General features: G+C 46.6%; 1 protein-coding gene across 3 annotated transcripts in view; it reads right to left on the bottom strand.

Annotated features, from left to right (window-relative positions):
* Nucleotides 1-1,810: 1,810 nt before the first annotated feature.
* RDX (radixin) overlaps nucleotides 1,811-23,335 on the bottom strand; it is a 131,804-nt gene continuing 110,279 nt past the window's right edge. For 2 of the 3 annotated variants that reach the window (XM_034758821.1, XM_034758820.1), the window contains 5 exons: nucleotides 8,555-8,685; nucleotides 6,973-7,133; nucleotides 5,926-6,018; nucleotides 5,256-5,513; nucleotides 1,811-4,199 (listed from right to left, as the gene is read on the bottom strand). In XM_034758821.1, the coding sequence (XP_034614712.1) occupies nucleotides 4,035-4,199; nucleotides 5,256-5,513; nucleotides 5,926-6,018; nucleotides 6,973-7,133; nucleotides 8,555-8,685 (808 nt within the window). In that variant the 3' untranslated portion in view covers nucleotides 1,811-4,034. The remainder of the gene's footprint in view (nucleotides 4,200-5,255; nucleotides 5,514-5,925; nucleotides 6,019-6,972; nucleotides 7,134-8,554; nucleotides 8,686-23,335) is intronic. The other variant, XM_034758819.1, reaches the window with a different exon arrangement.

The following is a 23,335-nucleotide window of genomic DNA, read 5'->3' as shown; positions in this document are numbered from 1 at the left end:
GACATTAAGAATCAGGAGTTTTCTTTCTTTCATGGATGGGTTTGAGCAAGTTATTTTAAATTGCTCTGGAAACCATACTTTGCAAATGAGGAGAAACCTGCTTTTAAGCTGCTGTTTCAGGATACCATCCCTATTCAGGAAAGCACTTAAGCATTTTCCTGAAACGGGAACTTACTTCAGCACAATGCTTAAGTGCTTTTCCGAACTGGGGCCTAAACATGCAGAGACATGAGCTATAGAATGATATGGTCTTGGATTTCTGCCGTAATTCCATTTTGGATAAAATGAACAAAAATGCATGAATGTGAATCTGGAGAACCTGTCAACAAAAGAAAATTTATGTTTTGGAAATATAACTATGAAGGGGAGAATACTTCTGAATAGCTGAATTTCCCTCTCCACCAAACTCGGAATCTATTAAGTCCCTATTAAGTAAATTAACTTGGTACACAGCATAGGCGCCAACTCTGTGGGTGGAGCACCCACAGGGGGGGGGGGAAAAGATAGGTGCAGGGCACCCCCCAGCAGTCCCCTTATCAGCACCCCCACAATGCCTTCTGCCAGCCTGGGACTGCACTCAGCGCACCTCTCCCCCCTCCCCCCCCCCCACACACAGTGCTTCCTGCCCACTAGGGAATAGCAGCGTTCAGGAGACACTGGGGGCAGGGAAGGGGAAGGAGTGAGGGCAGGGCACTCGTAGGAGGGAGCAGAGCAGGGGTGAGAAGAGGCAGGGCAGGGGTGAGGTCTTGGGGGAAGAGGTTGAGTGGAGGCAGGGAATGGGGGGGAGCTGGAGGGAAGCACCCTCCGGCACATTAGAAAGTCGGTGCGCATAGTGCACAGGGAGTATGGGAATGTTTCTAGCCTCCTTTTCTCTCCTCCCCATGAAAGAAAAATACCTTCATAGCATTTACCTCACAATTCAACCAAAATACTCTGAGGTTGGCATATCTATGCACAAGTACTCTGAAAATGGGGCTTTTGGAATCCAACATTTCATCAGAAAGGGCTCTAGTTAGGGGAAAGGACAAAAATCAATCTACATGCATGGTAGAAATCCAAAAGCATATATGGTGTATTATATGTCCTTTCATTTATTTTTAACAACTCTGCCATAACTAACAGAATGGACGGCTCTGTGTTTAAGCCCATGCAAAGCCAAAGAGAAATTTGAGACTGAACTGTATGTCAACTGAGAGGAAGCCCGATTCATGTGCAAATTCTTTAGCAGATTAGTTTGTCTAGCCGTTTTTGTGGAAGAAGCCAGAAGCAGTGCATGTGCTCTACATTAGTGAAGAGGATGGGTAGAAAAGGCAAGCTTGGTTATAAATAAAAAGCATCTTTAGGCACCTCTGTATTTGAAAGAGCTATCCAGATAATATATGGCATTTTAATAAACAACATTAAAAATAATCAAAATGTTAAAGACAAGCCAATGACTAATTAAACTAAACTTTACTTTGATTGAGGCTAAGTACAGTGCAGGCAGTGACAAAGTTCTTACATTACCCATGCAGCTCTTATGTGGCCAAATTATCTTCTTGTCTCAAAAGAGCCAATTTACTCTGATGATTCATATCCTCTTTTGAATCAGCAATCACCAGTTTTTCCTCCCAGTTGTAGGCAGTAATTTCTGAAGCAGACTACTATTCTTCAGGTATTTAATTTAAAACCATTTTTATTTTACTTTGACCACAATGTGAAATTTTAAGACAGATGATCCAGAAATTCACTGCTCTGAAAAAAACTGTTGCAATGAGTTTAACAGATTTGCCAGGGTAAAATACATTAAATAACAACAGTGGACCTCAAAGAAATTAACTGTATCTCTTTATTGTTAACCAATTAATGTTATCCAAAATATTAGATGTAATTGTAGCTTAATTGTACAACACAAAACATGATGCTAAGGGGAAAGCATGTTGAAATTTGCTTCACCAAGTACTCATTAAATGCATTCATAATATCTCTGCATCAATAAGTGTTCCCAACTATTGGTAATAACCACTCTGGTTCATTGTGAAAATCCACATTTCAAATCGTTGTTCCTGGTTATTTAGAAAAATTCACACAGCTTTATAAATGGATTAGATCCATTTTAATTCTAATCTATATATCGTAGATTTATGAACAGCAAATTTAACTGGTATTTATCAACACTGATAAACTGATGTAGTAATGTTAGTGCACACATTTCAGGAAAAACCATAAAAACCCATTGAAAGCACAGTATTTCACCTGCTATGGCAGATGGTTCTAACGCTTTGGAAATTCAAATGCTCATGCTTCAATGCAGGAAGCCTGAGATACACAAACTGTTCTTTCAATGCACTGCAAGTAGAAACAAACTTCCACCAACCTGTGTTTTGAAGCATGTGCACAACATTTGCAAACCAGTCTTCTCAAGGTTAGCCAGCTATTTTTAGCTCCACAACCCAAAATATATTAAATCAACTTTATACCTTTTTCATGATATCATTCCACATAGTGTCTTTAACTCAGCAAAATCAAAAAAAGCTCAGTTGAACTGTTCATAAATAACTTGAACCTATTGTGCCTGAAAAAATGTTTAATAAAATGGCATATTTTAATAGATAAGTGTAAATTTATGAGTGCATAATACCAAATGGAAGATTGCTGAACCATCCTCAGAGAAAGCAGGGCTTTTTCCAACTAGACACTAACCAGGGTACTATAAAGTGAAGAATAACTGCAGTCCACGTTAGTTGTAAAATAATTTCTTAAAAGAAAGACTCACTTTCTATGAACTATTTAACCCTCTAAAATTAAAAAAAAAATCTTGTTTAAATCTCCTTTTCCAGAGTTTGAGACAACTGAGTGACAATGATCAGACATCAGATACAATAACAATTACACACTGGCATCACTGAGAAATGAAGCTACAAGCCTCTTTTTTTCCAATTATGGGAATTTTCATTTGGTACAGAGAAACCCATAAACACATTAAGTCAAACACATTCCACACCCCTCCTGTAAGATAGTATACCAGTGACAGGTTACAGTTTTAATGTACATCATTTTATAATTTAACTCAACAAAAAGGCAGTTAAGCAGTATTTAGCACTATAAAGCCATCTTGAAGTAAAACAAAATCTTAAGAGTAAAGATTCCTATCTTTCTATAGTATTATCATAAGATGAAAGTCAATTTACACACTCAAGTTTACATGGTGTTTGAAGGACCTGTCATCATGTATACAGTAGTGAGGTAGGATACTGTCCCCTCCCTGGGACTGATGTTTTCATATGCTCCCTTGCCAGAAAGGTCCAGGTTTTTCTTATTGTAATTAAAATAATGATTAAAAAAACAGGATACAAGCTTCTTGTATTTTGTTTTTCTTTTCTTTGCTTTATTAGAACTTTTCTACACATCTAAAGTGAAAAAGCAATACTTATTTAGGCCAATCGCAGACAACTGCTGCCCACAGGTAGTGTTCCATTTTAAAATCTCTGCTGGAACCTACTACCTGCCATCTAGACCTTTGTGAACAGGTAGGCAAAGAAAACCATCAATGATGACAGGACATGAAACACCCAAAGAATTCAGCTTGGTGAAAAAATGATAAAGTCAGCAATATCAAACTCCTAAGGAAATGTGGCAACATGGGAAAATGTAATTTCAAACTGCATCACACTGAAATAGTATCCATCAGTTTTAGGTTCAGATCTAATATCCTTTCTGACTTAGTGTTTTGGTAACATATACTTGACAGCCATGATATAGTAAGCGCCAGTCTTCAAGAGAACAAGCGACACAAACTATGAAAATGAAAAATAAAATCTAAGACAATGGAAACCATATGCCCCCATTCCAATCTCCCTCCCCAAAAAGCCAAAGATGACAGACTGCCTTATTGTTGAATGGGTTGCACCCTAAATTTGTCTTTTTACCACCATAGTCAAACTGGTATAAGTGCTTTGGCAAAGTGGGGTGCAATCTTCAAATCTGCAAAGGCCTGCTTGTTTCTCTGTTGGTGGTTCAGCTTTACGAAGAACATGTATGCAAAGTAACAGCTCTCACATTGCTTCAAACTCATCAATACGTTGCTTTGTATTGCCTTGTCTGATTTGTCGAAGAGTCTTGTACTTGTCACGACCTGCTTTAACATTCTCAGCATGGAGGACATCATTTTGTGTTTTCTTGGTTTCATCTCTGGCTTGGGCCAACTCAGAACTTAGTGTCTGTGGGAATAAAATATTTGAGTTTCAGCATTTTCACTACTCGGCACCAAGACTTAGGATTTTCTGACAACATATGATCTACAGTCTTGGACAGGGATTTGCTAAATGCCAACCATATGCTTCCTGCTATGCTCAAGAAAGAAGTGAAAATACCTGACTGTACTGAAGCTGTTAGATGCATCATGTAGACTGAGGGGATAACAAACCTGGAAGCAAAGGTTCTTCACATTCTAGCATCCCAGGAGGAGAATTCTACTAAGAGCAAGGGAACAGAGTCTGGTAGGAGAAGCTAGGGCTTGACTTTACTTTAGTTTCTACTTAACTGAAAGGTTGCAGCTATTTACTTCTCTGCTTGAGTACCATGACCAGCACAGCAGGAGGATATGTACACAATTCAGAAAATATTGTTTGTTGGTAATATACGTATACTGAGAAAAAATAGGTGCTCACGTTCATTTTAGTATTGTCATAGAAAAATGGTACCCCCTTATGTTGTATTAGTAAATTGCTCAATGACAGATCACTTTAAAAAAAAAACCTGAAAAAAATGAAACATTACCTTCTAGAGTCTAACCGTTTGAATGGAGATAAATTATGTCCTAACAGGTTTATATTTTTACTTTGCTTTTTACATTTATAGATACTGTGAGTTGCTGCTGAGAAACCCAAATAATACTCACTGGACAAAACACCAGTTAGTATGGTATAATGATTTTTGGTTCAGAAATTAAAGGATTAAGTTTTAAGGATTACAGTGTACTACAGATGAATTTACATTTTTAATATTTGATTGTAAATATTTGTGGTAGTGCAGCATCACATTTATATGTGCATTTTTTAAACTACACACAGAGTATGTAATTCTACTCCAAGTCTTATTTACTCAGTTTTGTGCAGTTTAGTTACAAATCTAGTAAGTGATAAAATATGCAAAGGAAACTACACATTAGAGTTTCACTTAAATGTGCTATTTAAATACACACGATTTTCAGCAATTAAGGAATGAAAAACTGAAGGCTTAATTATACCATTAATGCAATCACAAACCTTCATTACCTGGAGCTGTTTCTTAACACGTTCATTTTTCTGTGTCTCTGTTACCCGTTCTTCCTCACTTCTGTGGTTCATGACACCATCAGAAGACAGTTCTGCACTAGCTTCAGCATTGTTCTCATCATGTTCATCATGCTCATTCTCTGTTGGAGGAATAACTGGTGGTGGAGGAGGAGGAGGTGGTGGTGGTGGTGGAGGAGCAGACATTACAGTCTTCAGTTCTTCTTTGGTCTTTTCCAAATCCTCTTGGGCTGCAAAAGCCTAAATAATAATACTACTACTTAGCATTGATATAGTTTCACCTTCAAAGTGATTTAAAAATAATCCAAGAATTAAAAAGAAAATAGTTTAAATGTCTACATATATGGTAACCACTCCTTCTGTACACTAGCAGAGTCATTTATAGACTGAAACCTGTGAGGATATAAGCCAGAGCAGAAAGGAGTTCTGATGAGAGTATTTTTCTCCACATTGCTTTATCACTCAGTATTCTGAAATTAAATAGATATTTTGTATGGTTTGAAGAAGTTGGAGGACTGGGTCTTTTGGGGTGGGATTTTTCAAAGGAGCCAAAGGCAGATATGCACCCAACCTCACTAAATTTCAATGGGAATTCTACACCTAACTCCTTGCTTTGAAAATCCCAAGTTAATACAGAATAAGAGTTTATTACTTTGTGCTGCCATTCTGAGGCTTCCTCTTCCTTCTTCTTCTTGGCCTCCTCTAGAAGTGCAATCTTGGCAGTGAATTCAGCAAGTTCTGCTGCCTAAAAACAAGAGAATTCAAACATAATATTTTCTTAAACTTAATTTTTTTTCCATTTAACAGAAAGATCAGCCTCCCAATGGGATGAAAATGACTGGCCATCTTACAGTGAAAGAAACTAAGGGAAGCCATTCTGGTTCTCAACCAGATGAACCTGAAATATTAGGAGGAGGGTTTGTTTCAGAGTGGCTATACAGGATACATCAGTAAGGGAAGCATACTACGGCTTCCTTGTCCCCGCCCCCAAAGCTTATTTTCTGCTGTGGGTAGCAATACAGTGGGAGATAGCCATATTCTGTCAACCTCTCAACAATGATCTCTATGATAGCAGAGTATGCTGATGTATGCCACCTATACAGGTAATTTTAATTATTATGAAAAAATACTTCTATATTCTGGGTGGGATTTTCAAAAGCACTGGCCAACTTTGCTCCCAAATAAGTCAATAGGAATTTTATCGTTGATTTCACTGGAAGCAGAATTAGGCAACATTGAATGCTCCTGAAAACCTCACCCTGAAATTTTAATGTACAGTTTCTTTAAATAATACAAGTATATTAGCGTAATATGGTCCGATAATGAGCAATCAAGCACAGCATGTTACCAGACACTAAAGGACTGCAATGGCTCCTGGAGGTGACTATGGGAAAACCTACAAAGGATGTCACTACATGTTATGAGTAATATATTTCAGTATCAATTTTAGGTACTTTATTGGCATTTTAAATTTATTATTAATAATGAACAGGTCGAACTATTGTGATTGCCACTTATGTAAAAGGTATCAATCTGCTTATCAAAGCTGGAATCTAATGGTCAAGGTAACTTACAAGTACCTATGTTCTATCAAGGAAGAGCATCTGTTTCTTTCAACAAAAAAGTAATTAATGTCAAACCCCAAAAGGCTGTATTTTCAACTTGTTGAAATAACTGTAGCTTGATTTCAACTGCTTACTAGCTGCTCCTGATTCTTCATCTGATCAGCAGCCTGTTTGGCTAGAGCAGCTTTAGCCTCTTCTGCAGCTCGACGGTCTTTTTCCAGGCGCTCTGCTTCCTCTTTTGCTCTCTTTCGTTCTTGATCCAGTTCTAGAGCTTTTCTTGTCTGTTCTTCCAGCTCTGTCCAAAGAAAGGTTCACAAAAGACACTGTTAGCTGGTTTTTGTACTGATAAATATAAATGTATCAAATTTTATATTCTCTATGAAGTCAATAAATTACCCAAATTGTAAGTTAGTTAAATGGTGGTGAATTGTGTTCCTCATTTTCTGGGTGCCCCAACTGAGATGCTAGGGCTATGATTTGCAAAAATACTGAGTACTCTCAGCTGCAACTGAAATCAATAGGTGCTGCGCTTTCAGCATATAAAGGGTAATGGTAAGTACTCTGAAAAATCAGGTCCTAGGCATCTGAAATTGGACACTGAAATTTAGTATGTACATTTGACCTTAACTTTCTTTCTGCCTCAGTTCCCCACCTATAAAACTGAGATAATACCACCACCTAACAGGTCTTGTGGAGATTAATGTTTGTGAAGCATACAGATACAATAGTGGCAAGCGTCACAGAAAGGCCTATGAAAAAAATTAATATTTTTGTCTTCAGAGCAGGGTTTGAATCACGTGCAGAAAATAAGGCTAAGGGGCACACTCTTATCCATGAGAAGAGAACAAAATATTAAAAAATGGCTCATTCAGTGAGATAAGGCTTCATCCAGGCTGATAGGGCTTATTCTTCCCAGATTTGAGTCTAGGTCAGGATAAAACCTTAAAGATGCAAACTGCAGCAAGCAGGCTGTCTCTCCCAGCTTAGAGATGGAATAGTTGGGCAGAATAGAGCTTATTAAAGTTCTCAATGAAAGGTTAGTGTTCAGGTAAGGGGAAAACGTGTACAGACATTTGTTTTATCCCTTTGCTCTGTGGGCTAGGTACCTTTGGGTGCATAAATAATGCTTTGTTTCATTAAGCTGTTTTTGAGTCACTAATCAGCTGCTGTCACAGGCTCTCAGAGGAAAAGAGCTTACAGTTGCCAAATACAATTGGGTTTGTCAGATTAAAGTGGTTAGTAAACAGGGGACTGCAGCCCAGAGAACCAGTCTAAAAGTGGTAGGACTGAGTGGTTGCACCTAGAGGGGTGAAGGTAGTGAAACCTATCCCCAAAGGGGTGCCCTTGAGAGGAACTAAAAGGGTTCTGAAGTGCAGCTTGCCCTATATACCCATGACACAAAGATTCTACAAATGTGCAGCTAAGAACACAGAAAATTATACATCATTTTGAGTGAAATTATACATTGTTTTAAACAATTCAATAGTACACAATTCAAATAGCATATAATTCAACTTCTAAAAAAATGCTGCAGTGTTTGAACTACAAATGTCAGTGAATGTTAAAATCAAAAAAATTGTATACAAAAATGTCCATTAATAAAAATGTCATTAAGTTTTGTGATTTTTATAAACAATCCTAAATTGTGGAACTAAACTATTCAACACTTCTGCAAGGATTGAAATAAAAGGGATTACATAATGAATGAGAGTTTACCTTTTTGGGCCTTCATTGTCTGTTCTTCAATTTGTCTTAAGCGCTCCATTAGTTCTTCTTTTTCACGCTCTATTCTTTCCTTTTCCTTTTCCGCTATTTCCCTTTTTTTCTTCTCATTTTCTAATTGTGCTCTAAAAACAAAAAAGAAATATATTACACAGCTGTGCATGGGTGAAAAAGGGCTCAATTCTTCTTTCATTTACACCAGTTAAACTCAATTGAAGTCATGGAACTTATTCTCAGTTCACAAAGATGTGTAAGCAAGAGCAGAATTTAGTACTAAATGTTTCAGATTCAGTTTATCCTACAAATAAGTGTCAATAACTCAGTTATAACATTATTGCAATCTGGAATGTAGAAAGCCTCTTAACACAATAGAGCTCCAGAACCTGGGTCAAGGCTTGACCAAGTTACATTCAAGGGTTTAGTGCTGTTATGACCAAAGTTAAGGTTTTATCTCTGCTGAAAATCACAACTGTGATTTTTAAAAGGTCAGAGAACAGCCACGTTGTAACTGGGTTGAACTTGTATTGTATCAAGGGCCCTTAGATAGACAAGTTTTAAAGAATCAAGCAAAAGAGAGCTAAGATATTTAGCAATAGGAATAGCTTTGTGAGAAATTATTGAGCTTTCCATGAAGACAATGTTTGCATGTGAAAAGAGAAGGTTACTCAGCTAGTGTAGTAACTGTGGTTCTTCAAGATGCGTCTCCCTCTGGGTGCTCCACCCTACGTGTGTTTGTGCCCATACACCTCAAATCAGAGATTTTAGGTATCAATGTCTGTTTGGCCCACACGTGTCCCCCGTAGCCTCATGCCCTACACCCTCATGCCATGCATTGATGCTATACAGAGCTGTGCAGGCAAACCACCCTCAGTTCTTTCTCTACTGCGGAACTCGCTGAAAAGAACTCTGAAGCAGATGGGAGGAGGGTGGGTAATGGAGCACCCATGGGGGACACATCTCGAAGAACCACAGTTACAGCATAGGGTGAGTAGCTTCTCTTCTTCTTTGGGTAGTGTCCCTACATGGGTGTTCAACTCTAGATGACTATCAAGCAGTACCCTCTACAAAGGAGTGGGGCTTCACAGTGGAGTTTAGGATTGAAGACAGAACAGTAGGGCCAAATATGGCATCAGAAACTGAGGCATGAGTGATTGCATAGTGTTCAGCAAATGTATGAATAAACATCCATGTTGCAGCTCTACATATGGTAATGTTCTTGAGGGATCTTGTGAAATGAGTTAATTACTAGAGCAGTGGTCGCCAAACTTTTTTGATCGCGCACCCCATCAGTAAAAAATTTTTGAGCACGCACCCTCTGCCGTGCCGAAGCAAATAAATAAATAAATAAATAAATAAATAAATAAAGCCACTCTGACTCCCGCCCAAACTGCCAAAGCAAAAAAAAAAGCACTCCTCCTGCCGCGCACTTCCAAAGATCCTCTTGCGCACCCCACTTTGGAGACCACTGCCTTAGAGGGAGGTTGAAAATCACAAGACTGATAGCAGTAGGTAATGCAGCCAGATATCCATCTGGAGAGCCTTTGCTTGGAAATCCCCTACTTCTGTCTGCAATGGAGAGAAATAATCTGGGAGATTTCCTAAAGGTTTAGCTCTGTCCAAGTAAAAGGTTAATGTCCTCCTGACATTGAGTGTATGTACTGTCACATCTTCTTTATCCTGGTGTGGCTTAAGAAGAAAACTGGAAGGTGGATAGGGTTGATTTATATGGAAGTCTGAAGATAACATTGGCAGAAATTTGGGATGAGGTCGCAGCATGACCTTATTTTTAAAGAAGGCTGTGAAGGGAGAGCATAGCATCAGAGCCCCTATCTCACCCACTAATTGATTAGAAGATATTGCTACTAGAAATTAAGTTTTCAGAGACAGGTGTAGAAGGGAGCAGGTGGCCATAGGTTCAAAGGGAGGCCTTGTAAGACATTTGAGTATCAAGTTGAGGTCCCATGCCAGTGTAGGGCATCTGATTTGAGAGAAGAGGTTGTCCAGTCCCTTGAGAAACTTCTTGTTACAGGACAAGCAAAGACAAAAAAAACCCTCTACCATATGATGGAAGGCTGTAACAGCGTCCTGCTTGGGGAATTTGGCACCACTGTGTGTGCGCAGAATTCATGTCTCCCACAGATTTCTTTGCTTCCCCGCAGGAAAAAAGATTTTGACAGGGAAGTAAAGGGAAGCTGCAACAGCAGTCACGCACTACTCCCCTAGCAATGCAGGTACATCATTTCAGGCACCTGGAGTAGCTGGCAGAGAGGTAAATCACTGCGGGGCTGGGACACCCCAGCCAGTGGCTTTTACCCTGAGCCAGGACCAGCTGATAGTCCTGGCTGGGCTGGAGACAGTAGAGGACAATACTTCCTCTTCCCCTGCAAGGAGTGGCTGGGACTGTGTCAGACCCACCCCTAGAAACCTCCCCCACCTGCAAGAAGCTCAGCATCCTCCCCTGCTTCCTGCCCTCATCGCTCCTGAGCTGTGGGGGAGGGGTCACTGTACAGGGAGCTGCTCCCCAGCCACTCAACCCCCATGCATCTGGACCTCCCATACCTAGACACCCCTGCCAAGCTTCACCCAGTACATCCAGAACCCCCCTAACCCTCCATACCCCAACCCCACCCCACTGAACTTCAAACCTTGCATCTGGAGCCCCCCTGCATCCAGCCCCCCTGTTTCCTGAGCCTCACCCTTGCACTCCCACTGAGCTCCTTGCACTCAAACCCCCACCCTGATGCCCCACTCTCTGCAACACCCTGAGCCCCCACATTCAGACCCCCACATCACTGACCCCCAAAAAGCTGCATCGAGGCCCCCACCCCGCCCCCCTCCCCCCACTAAGACACCCAGACCCCTCTGCTGAGCCCCAACCACATTCACCTGGAAGCCCCTGCAGAATCCCATTGCCCCTGCACCTGGAACTGCCCCCCGCACGAGCCTCTATGCATCCAGATCCCCCCATACCTAGATCCCCACACTGAGTTGCCTGAACCCAGATTGTCCCACACAGAATCCTCTCACCCCACACCCGGATCCCCCACACTGAGCCCCTCCACACTTGGCTCCTACCTGGTTGAGCCTGCCTGCCCCACACCTGGTGCGCCTAGCGCAGAGGGGTATGACCCCAGGGTGTTTCTGGGGCAGGCCCAGGCTTTGTGCTGTGTCAAGGTCGGGTGCAGCCTCACTGCTGAGTCCGTGTCCAGGGAGTCAGGTGGCTGCAGGGTGATCTCCCACCTTCATGCAGCCAATGGCCTGTGCTCCCCACTGCCATGCTGGAGCCTCTGCATTTATTTATTGATTGACAAATAAAACTTGCAGAATTTTAAAATATTGTGCAGAATTTTTAATTTTTTGGCACTGAATGTCCTCAGGAGTAACAGCTGCCAAATGCACTTTTACAGAGCTTAAAGATAAACCTGTCATTTTTAGCTCTAAAATGATAATGGAGAGTATGTAGACGAAAGATGTTTTAGGTCACACCAGTGTTTGAATCTCATCCACTTTTTTTGTATGTGTGTCATAAGCATAAGCATTAGCCATGCCTTCAGCTGGAGAGGTTGGGGTGACGGATTTGACCAGCATCCGAGAGAGGAGATAGGGGATGGTCTGGAAAACGATTGAGAAACAGCAAGCTGAGTGAAGTAAGGAAGCCATGTTTGTCACAGCCACATTGAAACTATGAGAATAACCTTGGTTCTCTTTATCTTGAACAGCACCTTGGATATCAGTGGAACTGGGGGAAATGCATACAGAATGACTGGACTCCAACGACGTGACCTGGATCACTTCTTGAGCAGAACTGGGAGCACTTTTTGCCAAACAGGTCTATCTGTGGGATGCCACAACATTGAAATATGTGGTGGAGTACAGTGGGATCTATCTCCCATTCGTGATCTTGTGAGAAATGTCTGCTGAGGTCATCCACTGTGGTGTTTTGTATGCCCAAAAGGTAAGCTGCTAAGATGCTGATCTGATTTTGTATGCACCAATTTCAAAGTCCCACTGCTTTGATGCAGAGAGAAGGTGATCTCACTCCCGCTTGGCAGTTTATGTAAAATATGCATTGACATGTTTTCCATCGGGATCTTTATGTATTTGCCCCTAATCTGTGGGAGGAAATGGATACAGACATTTCTGACTGCTTTGAATTCCAACAAGTTGACATGGAGGGTGGACTTGGGAGACTGCCATCTGCCTTGAACAGTGTTAGTGTCTAGATGAGCTCCCCATCCCAGTAAGGATGCCTCTCTTATTACTGATGTTGGAGACGGCTGAGCAAAGGGGACCCTTGTGAAAACATTGTGAGGGTTCTTCCACCAGTTGAGGCGTTTTTTGACTACCAAAGGCATGGAGAGTAGTTTGTTTAAACTGTTTGCTTGGTGAGTAAACAGTTCTGAGCTACCCCTGGATGCAGCACATGTGAACTGTCCCATGATTTATTACAAAGGTGCCAGTCGCCATATGTCCCAATACCTGAAGACAATTTCTGGCCAATGTTTGCGGGTTGACTTGAACTGTAGTGACTAAAGTGGCTAGGGCTACGAACCTGTAAGAAGGGAGGAATGCTTTAGCTGTTACTGCATTGAGGTAAGCTCCTACAAACTCCAGTCATTGTACTAGGGTTAAGGTGAACTTTTGGATGTTTAATTGTAGTCCCAGTCTGTGAAACAGGTCTACAGGCCTCTGAGTGGCCATCAAAGCTTCGTTGAAGGACCGCCCTTTGAGCAAGCAATCACTGAAATATGGGAAAATCAGAGTTCCTTGTTTGTGAAGATGAGCCGTTACCACAGGAAGAACTTTTGAGAACACTCTAGGCACAGACTAGAGAACAAACATGAGCACCACTTATTGAAAATGCTCTTGACCCAAAGTGAAGCATAGTAACCTTCTGTGGGAGTGCTGGATTGCTATATGAAAGTAAAATCTTGAAGGCTGAGGGCTGAGAACCAGTCCCCTTGGTCCAATGATTGAATTATTGCTGCAAGAGTTACCATTTTGAACCTCTGAATCTTTACAAATCTGTTGAGTAATCTTAGCTCTAGAACAGGTCTCCAACCACCATTCTTTTTTGGAACCAGGAACTACCTGGAGTAAAATCCCATCCTTCTGTGTTGTGTGGGAATATACAGTTACCTTTTCATAACTGTTGTTCTTCAAGACATGTTGCTCATGTCCATTCCATTGTAGGTGTGTGTACTTGCCACATGCATCAGTGGCAGAAGTTTTTCCTTGAGTGCTATCCGTAGGGAACTGGCTCTGGCACCCTCTGGAGTGGTGTGCATATGCACCAGTATAAGGGGTGCCACTGGCTCCCCCCACCCTCAGTTCCTTCTTGCTGGAAACTCTGAGAGTGGGGAAGGAGGGTGGGTCAATGAATGGACATTAGCAACACATCTCGAAGAACAGTTACGAAAAGGTAATTGTCTTTTCTTCGAGTGCTTGCTGATGTCTGTTCCATTGTAGGTGACTCCCAAGCAGTACCATCGGAGGTAGGTAGGAGCTCATGGACATGTCTATTGCAACACAGCTCTGTTGAAGCCATCATCATCTCTGGCCTGCTGAGTGATGGCATAATGTGTCGTGAATGTGTATACTGAAGACCACGTCGCAGCCCTGCATATATTCTGGATAGGGACATGTGCCAGGAAGGCAGTCGAAGTGCCCTTGTCAAATGGGCCTTCACTATCAGTGGAGGCACAGTCTGCGCCAACTTGTAACAAGTACGGATGCAGGTGGTGATCCAATTCAAAATTCTCTGAGAGGTCACCGGAAGGCCCTTCATCCTGTCAGCTACTGTGATAAAGAGCTGGGTTGATCTGCCGAAGAGCTTGGTGCGCTCCAAGTAGAACACCAGGGCGCACCTGACATCTAGGAGTGTGCAGCCACCTCTCCTCATTGGTCATGTGAGGTGTTAGACAAAACACCGAGAGGAAGATATCATGGTTGAGATGGAAGTGCGACACCACCTTAGGCAAGAAAGCCGGGTGAGGCGGCAGCTGGACCTTGTCTTTGTAGAATACCATGTATGGGGGCTCCAAAGTGAGGGCTTTAATCTCGAAGACTCATCTCGGCGAGGTAATCACTACCAGGAATGAAACCTTCTATGACAGGTGGGAAAGGGAACAAGAAGCCATGGGCTCGAAGGGCGGACCCATGAGCCTGGAGAGGACTAGGTTGCGGTCCCATCGGGGAACCGGGTCCCAGATCAGCGGAAAGAGCCTTTCAAGGCCCTCCAGCAAGCTGATCAACATCTCATGCGAGAATACTGATTTACCCTGGACGCGAAGATGGAAGGCCGATATGGCTGCCAGGTACATCCTGATCGAAGAGAAGGCGAGGCCCTGGTGCTTTAAGTGAAGCAGGTACTCCAGGATGGACTGGCTCGGGGAAATACTCCGCTCTGATGCCCAGCAGGAGAAATGCTTCCACTTTGCCAAGTAAGTTGCTCTGGTGGAGGGTTTTCTGCTTTCCAAGAGAACCTACTGTACCTGACTAAAAAAGGCCTGTTTCTCTGGATTCAGCCACGCAGCATCCAAGCTGCGAGGTGGAGAGAGGCAAGGTTTGGGTGCAGGAGCTGACTGTAATCCTGCAAGAGTAGTTGGGCAGTGGCCATGGGGCTGCCATGGCCAGTTCTATGAGCTTGCCGAACCAATGCTGTCAAGGCCATGCCACTCATATGACTCGTGGCTTGTCCCTCTTGATTTCTGAGAGGACTTTGTTGATAAGCAGAATTGGTGGGAAGGAGTACATCAGGTCTCCCGACCATGACAGGAGAAAAGCATCAGAAAGAGAGCCTCTGCTGAGGTCTTGGAGAGAGCAGAACTGATGACACTTTCTGTTCTGTCTGGTGGCGAACAGGTCCACTTAAGGAGTCACCATTTCTGGAAGAGCTCCTTGATGATCTCCAACACCAATCTCAGGTCAATCTACTACTGCAGAGAGGTAAGTACCCTCGGTGGGATCATGAAAACCTTGTCCAGGTGATGTGTGGCCAGAAAGTAGAGTGCCACCAGCTACATTTGGAGGGGGTGCAGCCTGAGTCTTTCATGGCGGACAACATACGTGCATGCTGCCATATGACCCAATAGTCCAAGACAGACCTGGGCAGTGGTGAGCAGATGTGCAGTGACACTGGCAATTAGATCTGACATTGCCCTGAACTTGGTCCCAGACGGAAATGCTCTGGCTCGGGTAGAGTTGAGCACCGCCCCGATAAAGTCTATCTGTTGGACTGGGATTAACGTTTATTTTTTTTAGTTTATCAGCAGACCCAGCGCTTGACAGGTGGCTTGCAGCATCTTGATGCTGAGTTGGACCTGGATCGGCTCCTGATGAGCCAGCTGTCGAGGTACGGGTAAATCTGTATACCCCGACGTCTGAGGTAGGCCACCACCACTGACATGCATTTCATAAACACTCTTGGTGCTATTGCTAGGCCAAAGGGGAGCACCGCAAATTGATAGAGGGTGGTGCCAACTATGAAACTTAGGAACTGTCGGTGACCACGGAATATCGATATGTGAAACTAAGTCTCTTTCAAATCGACCGCAGTGTACCAGTCTCGAAGGTCCAGGGAAGGAATGATGGAGGCCAGGAAGACCATGGGGAAATTCAACTTCTTGAGATACTTGTTGAGGTTCCACAGGTCGAGGATGGGCCATAGACCCCCTTTGGCCTTTGGGATTAAAAAAATAGCGGGAGTAAAATCCTTCCACCCTTAAATGCGGCAGGACACTTCCTCCACGGCTCCCACCCGCAGAAGGCCCTGCACCTCCTGAGTGAGCAGATGCTCATGAGAAGAGTCCCTGAAGAAGGACGGGGGGGAGGGAGGATAGAAATAAACTGGAGGGCATATCCCCCTGCTACTGTGCTGAGGACCCACTCGTCTGATGTTATAGTGGCCCACGTAGGGAGGAAGGGGGGCGGGTGGTTGGAAAATAAAAGGGGAGCAGGATCCAGGACACAGGCTGGAAGGTCGCCCTCGAGCACACCCTTAAAATGCCTGCTTACCACCCAGTTGGTTATGGGTGGAGCTTGAGTGAGCAAAGGATGCCGGCTGATGGCCCTGCCCGTGCTTATAGCCCTTGTCCTTCTTGTGGAAGGACTCCAACTGAGGTTGGCTGCCAAACCTTTGTGTCTGTTGCAACTTAAACCGCTTCCTTGCCAGCCCCAGCGTGTACAGGCCCAGGGTGTGCAAGATAGCCCTTGAGTCTTTCAGGCCATGAAATTTACTGTCTGTTTGTTTGGAAAACAGTGGCAGGCCATCCAACAGGAGGTCCTGGATGGATTGTTGAACCTCCGTTGAAAGGCCCGATGACTGCACCCAGGACACCTGCCTCACTGAAATGGCCGAGGCCATGGTCCAGGCCACAGAGACTGCTGCATCTGAGGCTGTTTGGAGGGCTGCACTGGCCACCGCCCTGCCCTCATCGAGGATAGCCTGGAATTTCTTCCTGGGGTCCTCTGGCAGCGAGTCCACGAACTTGGCCATAGACTGCCAAATATTAAAATTGTAACAGCCAAGGAAGGCCTGAGGGTTGGCTACCCTCAGCTGGAGGCTGGATGTAGAATACATTTTTCTACCAAAGAGATCGAGCCTCTTTGCCTCCTTGTTCTTAGGCATCGATCCTGGTTGGCCTTGTCTATCGTCCTCATTGGCTGCTGACACAAGCAGTGAGCTTGGGGCAGGGTGGGTATAAAGATACTCATACCCCTTAGTGGGGAACATAGTATTTTCATTCTGCCTGCTTGGAGGTGGGGGGCAGTGAGGAGGGTGTCTGCCATAGGGCCTTAGTACTTTTCACCACTTCCTCATGCACTGGCAATGCCACTCCTGCACTCAGTACATTAAACAGAGAATCTGAGGGCTCCGCCAGCTCCTTGGCTTCCAGACCCAGGTTTCAGGCGACCCTCTTCAAGAGCTCCTGGTGAGCCTTGGCATCATCCTGGGGAACCGGGTGAGTGGGCCGCACTATCACCTCATGAGGCAAAGATGACAAGGAGGCAGGTACAGGTGGGTCTGCCAACTCCACCACTTCTGCCAGGGGAGCCTCAGCTGAGGCTGGCTGGCCCTGGGGAGCCCGCTCTGATTCCGCGTCTGAGTCGGGGGCGGATGGGAGACTGTCACAGATCGTTTGTTGGATGCCTGTGAGGCCGACCTATGCCCCTGCGACAGTTGGGGAAATCCCCAGGGGTTCCAGAGTTGCCAGGGAGTAGGCCACTGGCCCTGGGGCCATGCTGCCACTGGTGACCCAGCAGGGAATGCCTATGTGCCCAATGGATGGTCCTGGCCTGCAGGCAGGATCTCTTCCTAGCTGTCAGAGCCCGAGAAGGGACTAGGACTGTGACGAGGCCACTTGTCTACCCCGATCCTGTCGGCTCTGGCCCTGGACCTCCATTGGGGATCTGTACGAGGGTGATGGCTTTCGGTGCCACGATCTGTGACCGGCGGCAGCATTTGGTGGATCACTGATGGTACCCTGGTGATAGATGCCTTACATGTAGTGAGTGATGCCGCTCCGTTGACTGGTAGCGCGTAGACCGACGTGTCGGAGACCATAGATTAACCATACTGGCGTTCTGGAGAAGGGGACTGGCCTGTCAACCCTCCGGAGTGGTGCCGTGAGTTGGAAGAGCAGCTCAGGTATTTCTGGCACCGGGACTCTGTGGATTGGTGCCATGCCTCTGCGGGTCTGTGCCAGCCCACTGACCATCGATGCCTCAAGCCCGAGGAACCCTGCCTGGAGTCCAGGGACTGACGCCGGGAACTCTGGCAGGCAAGCCGACCCGTGTCCGGGGGCTGGTGGCGACGTTCAGGCGTGTGCTGAAGGGGCAACTCCTGTGGCGTGGAGCAGTGCTGCACTGATGGGGACCATTGAAAGGGTCCCAATGCAGGTTTACCCCTAGAACGGGGCACCTCACTGGCCTGGCAGGGACAGAATGTCCTTAGCGGCCTGAAAGGCCTCAGGTAAGGATGGTACCACCAGGTGTCAAGTGCCTCTGCTGCTTCCCGAGGTGGGTCTTGAAGTGGGCTCAACTGCTCAGCGGGAGTCGGGGCCTGACCTCTGTCCAGAGGGGAAGAGCTGCCCTATGTGGGTCTTTGGTCTCCTCCAGCTCTCTCCTTCCATTTAGGGGACATAGGAGAATGCCCCCTCCCAGCCTTTCTTTGCCTTTTAGCCAGTACCAAGGATGAGTATCGGCGCCGGTCTGAGACCAGTGCCAGTGGCATGCTGCGCACCGAGGCCACAGTGCTAGGAGCAGAGTCTGATCTAGTCAGCTCTGAGGCCAATGCAAGGGTTGACTTCATAAGGAGCACTTGGAGACAAATGCCCTGCTCCTTTTTGGTCCACGGCCTGAAGCTCTTGCAAAGTCACTTGTCACTAACGTGGGTTTCCCCTAACTTGATGATTACCTGCCCTGTTCATTCTCTCTGAAGCACCTGGCATCGGCCACTGTCAGAAGACAGGACACTGGGCTAGATGGACCATTGGTCTGACTCAGTATGGCAGTTCTTATGATTTAATCAGTCAAATCTGGTGTTTCGAAATTGTGGGTTGTGAAGTCGATGCCTGAGAAGCTGTTGGTCTCTTTTCTGGAACCACTGTCCCTTACGTTCAGGTTCATAATGATTCTGGGAAGGATCAGATCTCTCTGCCATCTGGGACCTACTGAAAAGACGGTTACTCACCGTTGTAACTGTTGTTCTTCGAGATGTGTTGCTCATATCCATTCCATTAGGTGTGCGCGCGCCGCGTGCACGATCATCGGAAGATTTTCTACCCTAGCAACACCGGCGGGTCGGCTGTGGAGCCCCCCTAGAGTGGCGCCTTCATGGCGCTGAATATATACCCCAGCCGACCCGGCGCCCCCTCAGTTCCTTCTTGCCGGCTACTCCGACAGTGGGGACGGGGGGCGGGTTTGGAATGGATATGAGCAACACATCTCGAAGAAAAACAGTTACAACGGTGAGTAACCGTCTTTTCTTCTTCGAGTGCTTGCTCATATCCATTCCATTAGGTGACTCCCAAGCCCAACTTAGGTGGTGGGGTCGGAGTGAGACATTGCTGTGTGCAAAACCGCTGACCCGAATGCAGCATCGTCCCTGGACTGTTGCACTAGTGCATAGTGAGCTGTAAACGTGTGGACTGATGACCAAACCGCCGCTCTACAAATGTCCTGTATCGGAACATGTGCCAGGAAAGCAGTCGAGGAGGCTTGGGCCCTCGTGGAGTGAGCGGTGAGGTGCGGTGCTGAGACACCTGCCAGGTCATAGCAAGTCCGTATGCAAGACGTAATCCAGGAGGATAGGCGTTGTGAGGAGACCGGTGAGCCTTTCATTCGGTCGGCCACTGCAACGAAGAGTTGCGTCGTCTTTCTAAAGTGCTTTGTGCGGTCAATATAGAAGGCCAGGGCCCTTCGTACGTCCAGGGAATGCAAACGTTGATCCTGGCGAGTGGCATGTGGTTTGGGATAAAAGACCGGGAGAAATATGTCCTGGTTGATATGAAATGGAGAAACCACCTTAGGGAAAAAGGCAGGATGTGGACGAAGCTGCACTTTATCCTTATGGAAAACTGTATAAGGGGGCTCGGATGTAAGCGCCCTGAGTTCAGAAACGCGCCTTGCTGAGGTGATGGCTACGAGGAAGGCTGTCTTCCAGGATAGGTACAGAAGTGAACAGGTGGCCAGTGGCTCGAATGGAGGACCTGTGAGCTTGGAGAGAACCAGGTTGAGGTCCCACGTCGGGACGGGCTGACGTTGTTGTGGGTACGTCCGGTCTAAGCCCTTGAGGAATCTAACGACCATCGGGTTAGAGAATACCGAGGACGCGAGTTCCCCTGGGTGAAAGGCTGATATAGCAGCCAGGTGAACTCTGATTGAAGATATCGCCAACCCTTGCTGTTTTAGGGATAGGAGATATTCCAATATGAGAGGAATAGGTACCTGTAACGGGGACGTGGCTTGTTGTTCGCACCAACAGGAGAACCGTTTCCACTTGGCCAGGTACGTGGTCCGTGTTGAGGGTTTTCTACTGCTCAGCAGAATCTGTTGGACAGAGTGCGAGCATTGCCGCTCTGCCTGGGTAAACCATGGAGCAGCCACGCTGTGAGGTGGAGTGATTGCAGGTCGGGGTGACGCAGCCGACCGTGGTCCTGAGAAATGAGGTCCGGACATAATGGAAGCGGGATCGATGTCTGAACCGATAGTTCCAACAGTGTGGTGTACCAATGTTGTCTCGGCCACGCTGGAGCGATCAGAATTACCTGTGCCTGGTCTCTGCGCAATTTGAGCAGTACCTTGTGGACCGGAGGGAAGGCATAAAACAGGTGGTCTTTCCAGGGAAGGAGAAACGCATCCGAGAGGGAGCCCGGAGCTCGACCTTGTAGGGAGCAGAACACGTGGCACTTCCTGTTGTCTCGAGATGCAAACAGGTCTATCTGGGGAAACCCCCACCTCCGGAAGATGGAATGTATGATATCCGGACGGATAGACCACTCGTGCGTCTGGAAGGACCTGCTGAGTCGGTCCGCTAGAGTGTTCTGGACTCCAGGGAGGAACGATGCCGTGAGGTGGATTGAGTGGGCGATGCAAAAGTCCCACAGGCGAATGGCCTCTTGGCATAGAATTGACGAACGTGCTCCTCCTTGCTTGTTGATGTAAAACATGGCCGTGGTGTTGTCGATGAGAACTAACACACACCGGCCACGTAGGAGATTGAGGAATGCTTGGCACGCCAGGCGTACCGCCATCAGTTCCCAAACATTGATATGCAGGGCTAACTGGGGTTCAGTCCACTGTCCCTGGGTATGGTGTTCGTTGAGATGGGCGCCCCAACCCAGAGATGAAGCGTCTGTGACCAGGTGCAGAGACGGTTGTGGAGCGTGAAATGGCATCCCCTCGCAGACCACACTGTGATCTAGCCACCAGGTGAGGGAGGCCAGGACCGAGTTCGGGACCGTGACCACCATGTTCAGGCTGTCCCGATGTGGACGGTATATCGATGACACCCAGGTCTGGAGTGGGCGAAGCCGAAGTCTGGCATGCCTGGTTACGTACGTGCAGGAAGCCATGTGACCCAGCAGGGTAAGGCACGACCTCACCGTGGTGGTTGGGAAGGCCTGTAGCCCTTGAATGAGGCTCGTGATGGTGCCAAATCGGTTGTCTGGCAGGATGGCTTGTGCACGTCTGGAATCTAGAACTGCGCCGATGAAATCTATTCTCTGGGTAGGTTCTAGAGTGGATTTGTCCTTGTTGAGTAGGATGCCCAACTCGTTGAATGTGTGCACTATTCTGTGGACGTGAGCTTGAACTTGCTCCTTGGTGCGACCGCGCACCAGCCAGTCGTCTAGGTACGGGAACACCTGTATCCCTTGCCGACGAAGGTACGCTGCCACGACAGCCATACATTTCGTGAACACTCTTGGGGCCGAGGATAGGCCGAAGGGAAGGACTGCAAATTGGTAGTGCACCGTGTTTACCATGAATCGCAGGAAGCGTCTGTGAGGTGGGTAAATTGAGATGTGAAAGTATGCGTCTTTCATGTCGAGGGCGGCGAACCAGTCTCCAGGATCGAGGGAAGGGATAATGGCCCCCAAAGAGACCATGCGGAACTTCAACTTTACTATGAATTTGTTGAGTCCGCGCAAGTCCAAGATGGGCCGCAGACCTCCTTTGGACTTGGGGATCAGGAAGTAACGGGAATAAAATCCCCTGCCCCTTCCCCGTCCCTCTTCAGGGACCCTTCTCACGAGCAACAGGAGCGTAGAAACCTCCTGTATAAGAAGTTGCTCGTGAGAAGGGTCCCTGAAGAGGGACGGGGAAGGGGGGTGGGAGGGGGGGATAGAAGAAAACTGGATAGCGTATCCCCTCTCCACCGTGCGGAGGACCCAACGGTCCGAAGTTATGAGGGACCAAGCACGGTGGAAGTGGGAGAGACGATCCCGAAAGGAGGGGGCTGGATCCTGGGGGATGACTGGGGCGCCGTCCTCGACCGCACCTTCAAAAGTTCTGCCTGGGACCTGAAGGTGGTCTAGGTGGCCCCTGGTTCTGGCCGGGTTGAGGGCCGGTCCACCTTCTCCTACCACCTCGCCCTCGCCTCCGGGCCGAGTCTTGTCTCTGACGAGGCGGGGGGGGGTAGAAGCGCTGAGGCTGCGGCCTAAATGGTCTGCGCTGAGGGCCCACAACATGCATCCCCAGGGAGCGCATGATTGTTCTCGAGTCCTTGAGGCTCTGTAGGCGAGAGTCCGTCTTGTCCGAGAACAATCCATGTCCCTCAAAGGGCAGATCCTGTAGGGTTTGCTGCAGCTCCGGAGGCAAACCCGAAACTTGAAGCCAGGAGATTCTCCGCATAGCGATACCCGAAGCCAGGGTCCTCGCAGCCGAGTCTGCTATGTCCAAGGAGGCCTGCAAGGAGGTCCGAGCCACCTTCTTACCCTCCTCTACCATGGCTCCAAACTCTTCCCTGGACTCTTGGGGAATCAACTCCTTAAACTTCCCCATAGAGTTCCAGGAGTTAAAATTGTAGCGGCTCAGTAGCGCCTGTTGGTTCGCCGCTCTAAGTTGCAGCCCTCCGGCTGAGTAAACCTTACGGCCAAACAAATCGAGCCGCTTAGCCTCTTTTGATTTAGGCGCTGCAGCCTGCTGGCCGTGGCGCTCTCGTGCGTTCACTGATGCCACCACCAGTGAACACGGTTGGGGGTGGGTATACAAGTACCCGTAGTCCTTAGACGGGACAAAGTATTTCCTTTCCACCCCTCTCGCTGTGGGTGG

This window comes from Trachemys scripta, chromosome 1 (assembly GCF_013100865.1).
Source record: "Trachemys scripta elegans isolate TJP31775 chromosome 1, CAS_Tse_1.0, whole genome shotgun sequence".
NCBI lineage: Eukaryota > Metazoa > Chordata > Testudines > Emydidae > Trachemys > Trachemys scripta.
This window is presented reverse-complemented; position numbering and strand designations above follow the sequence as displayed.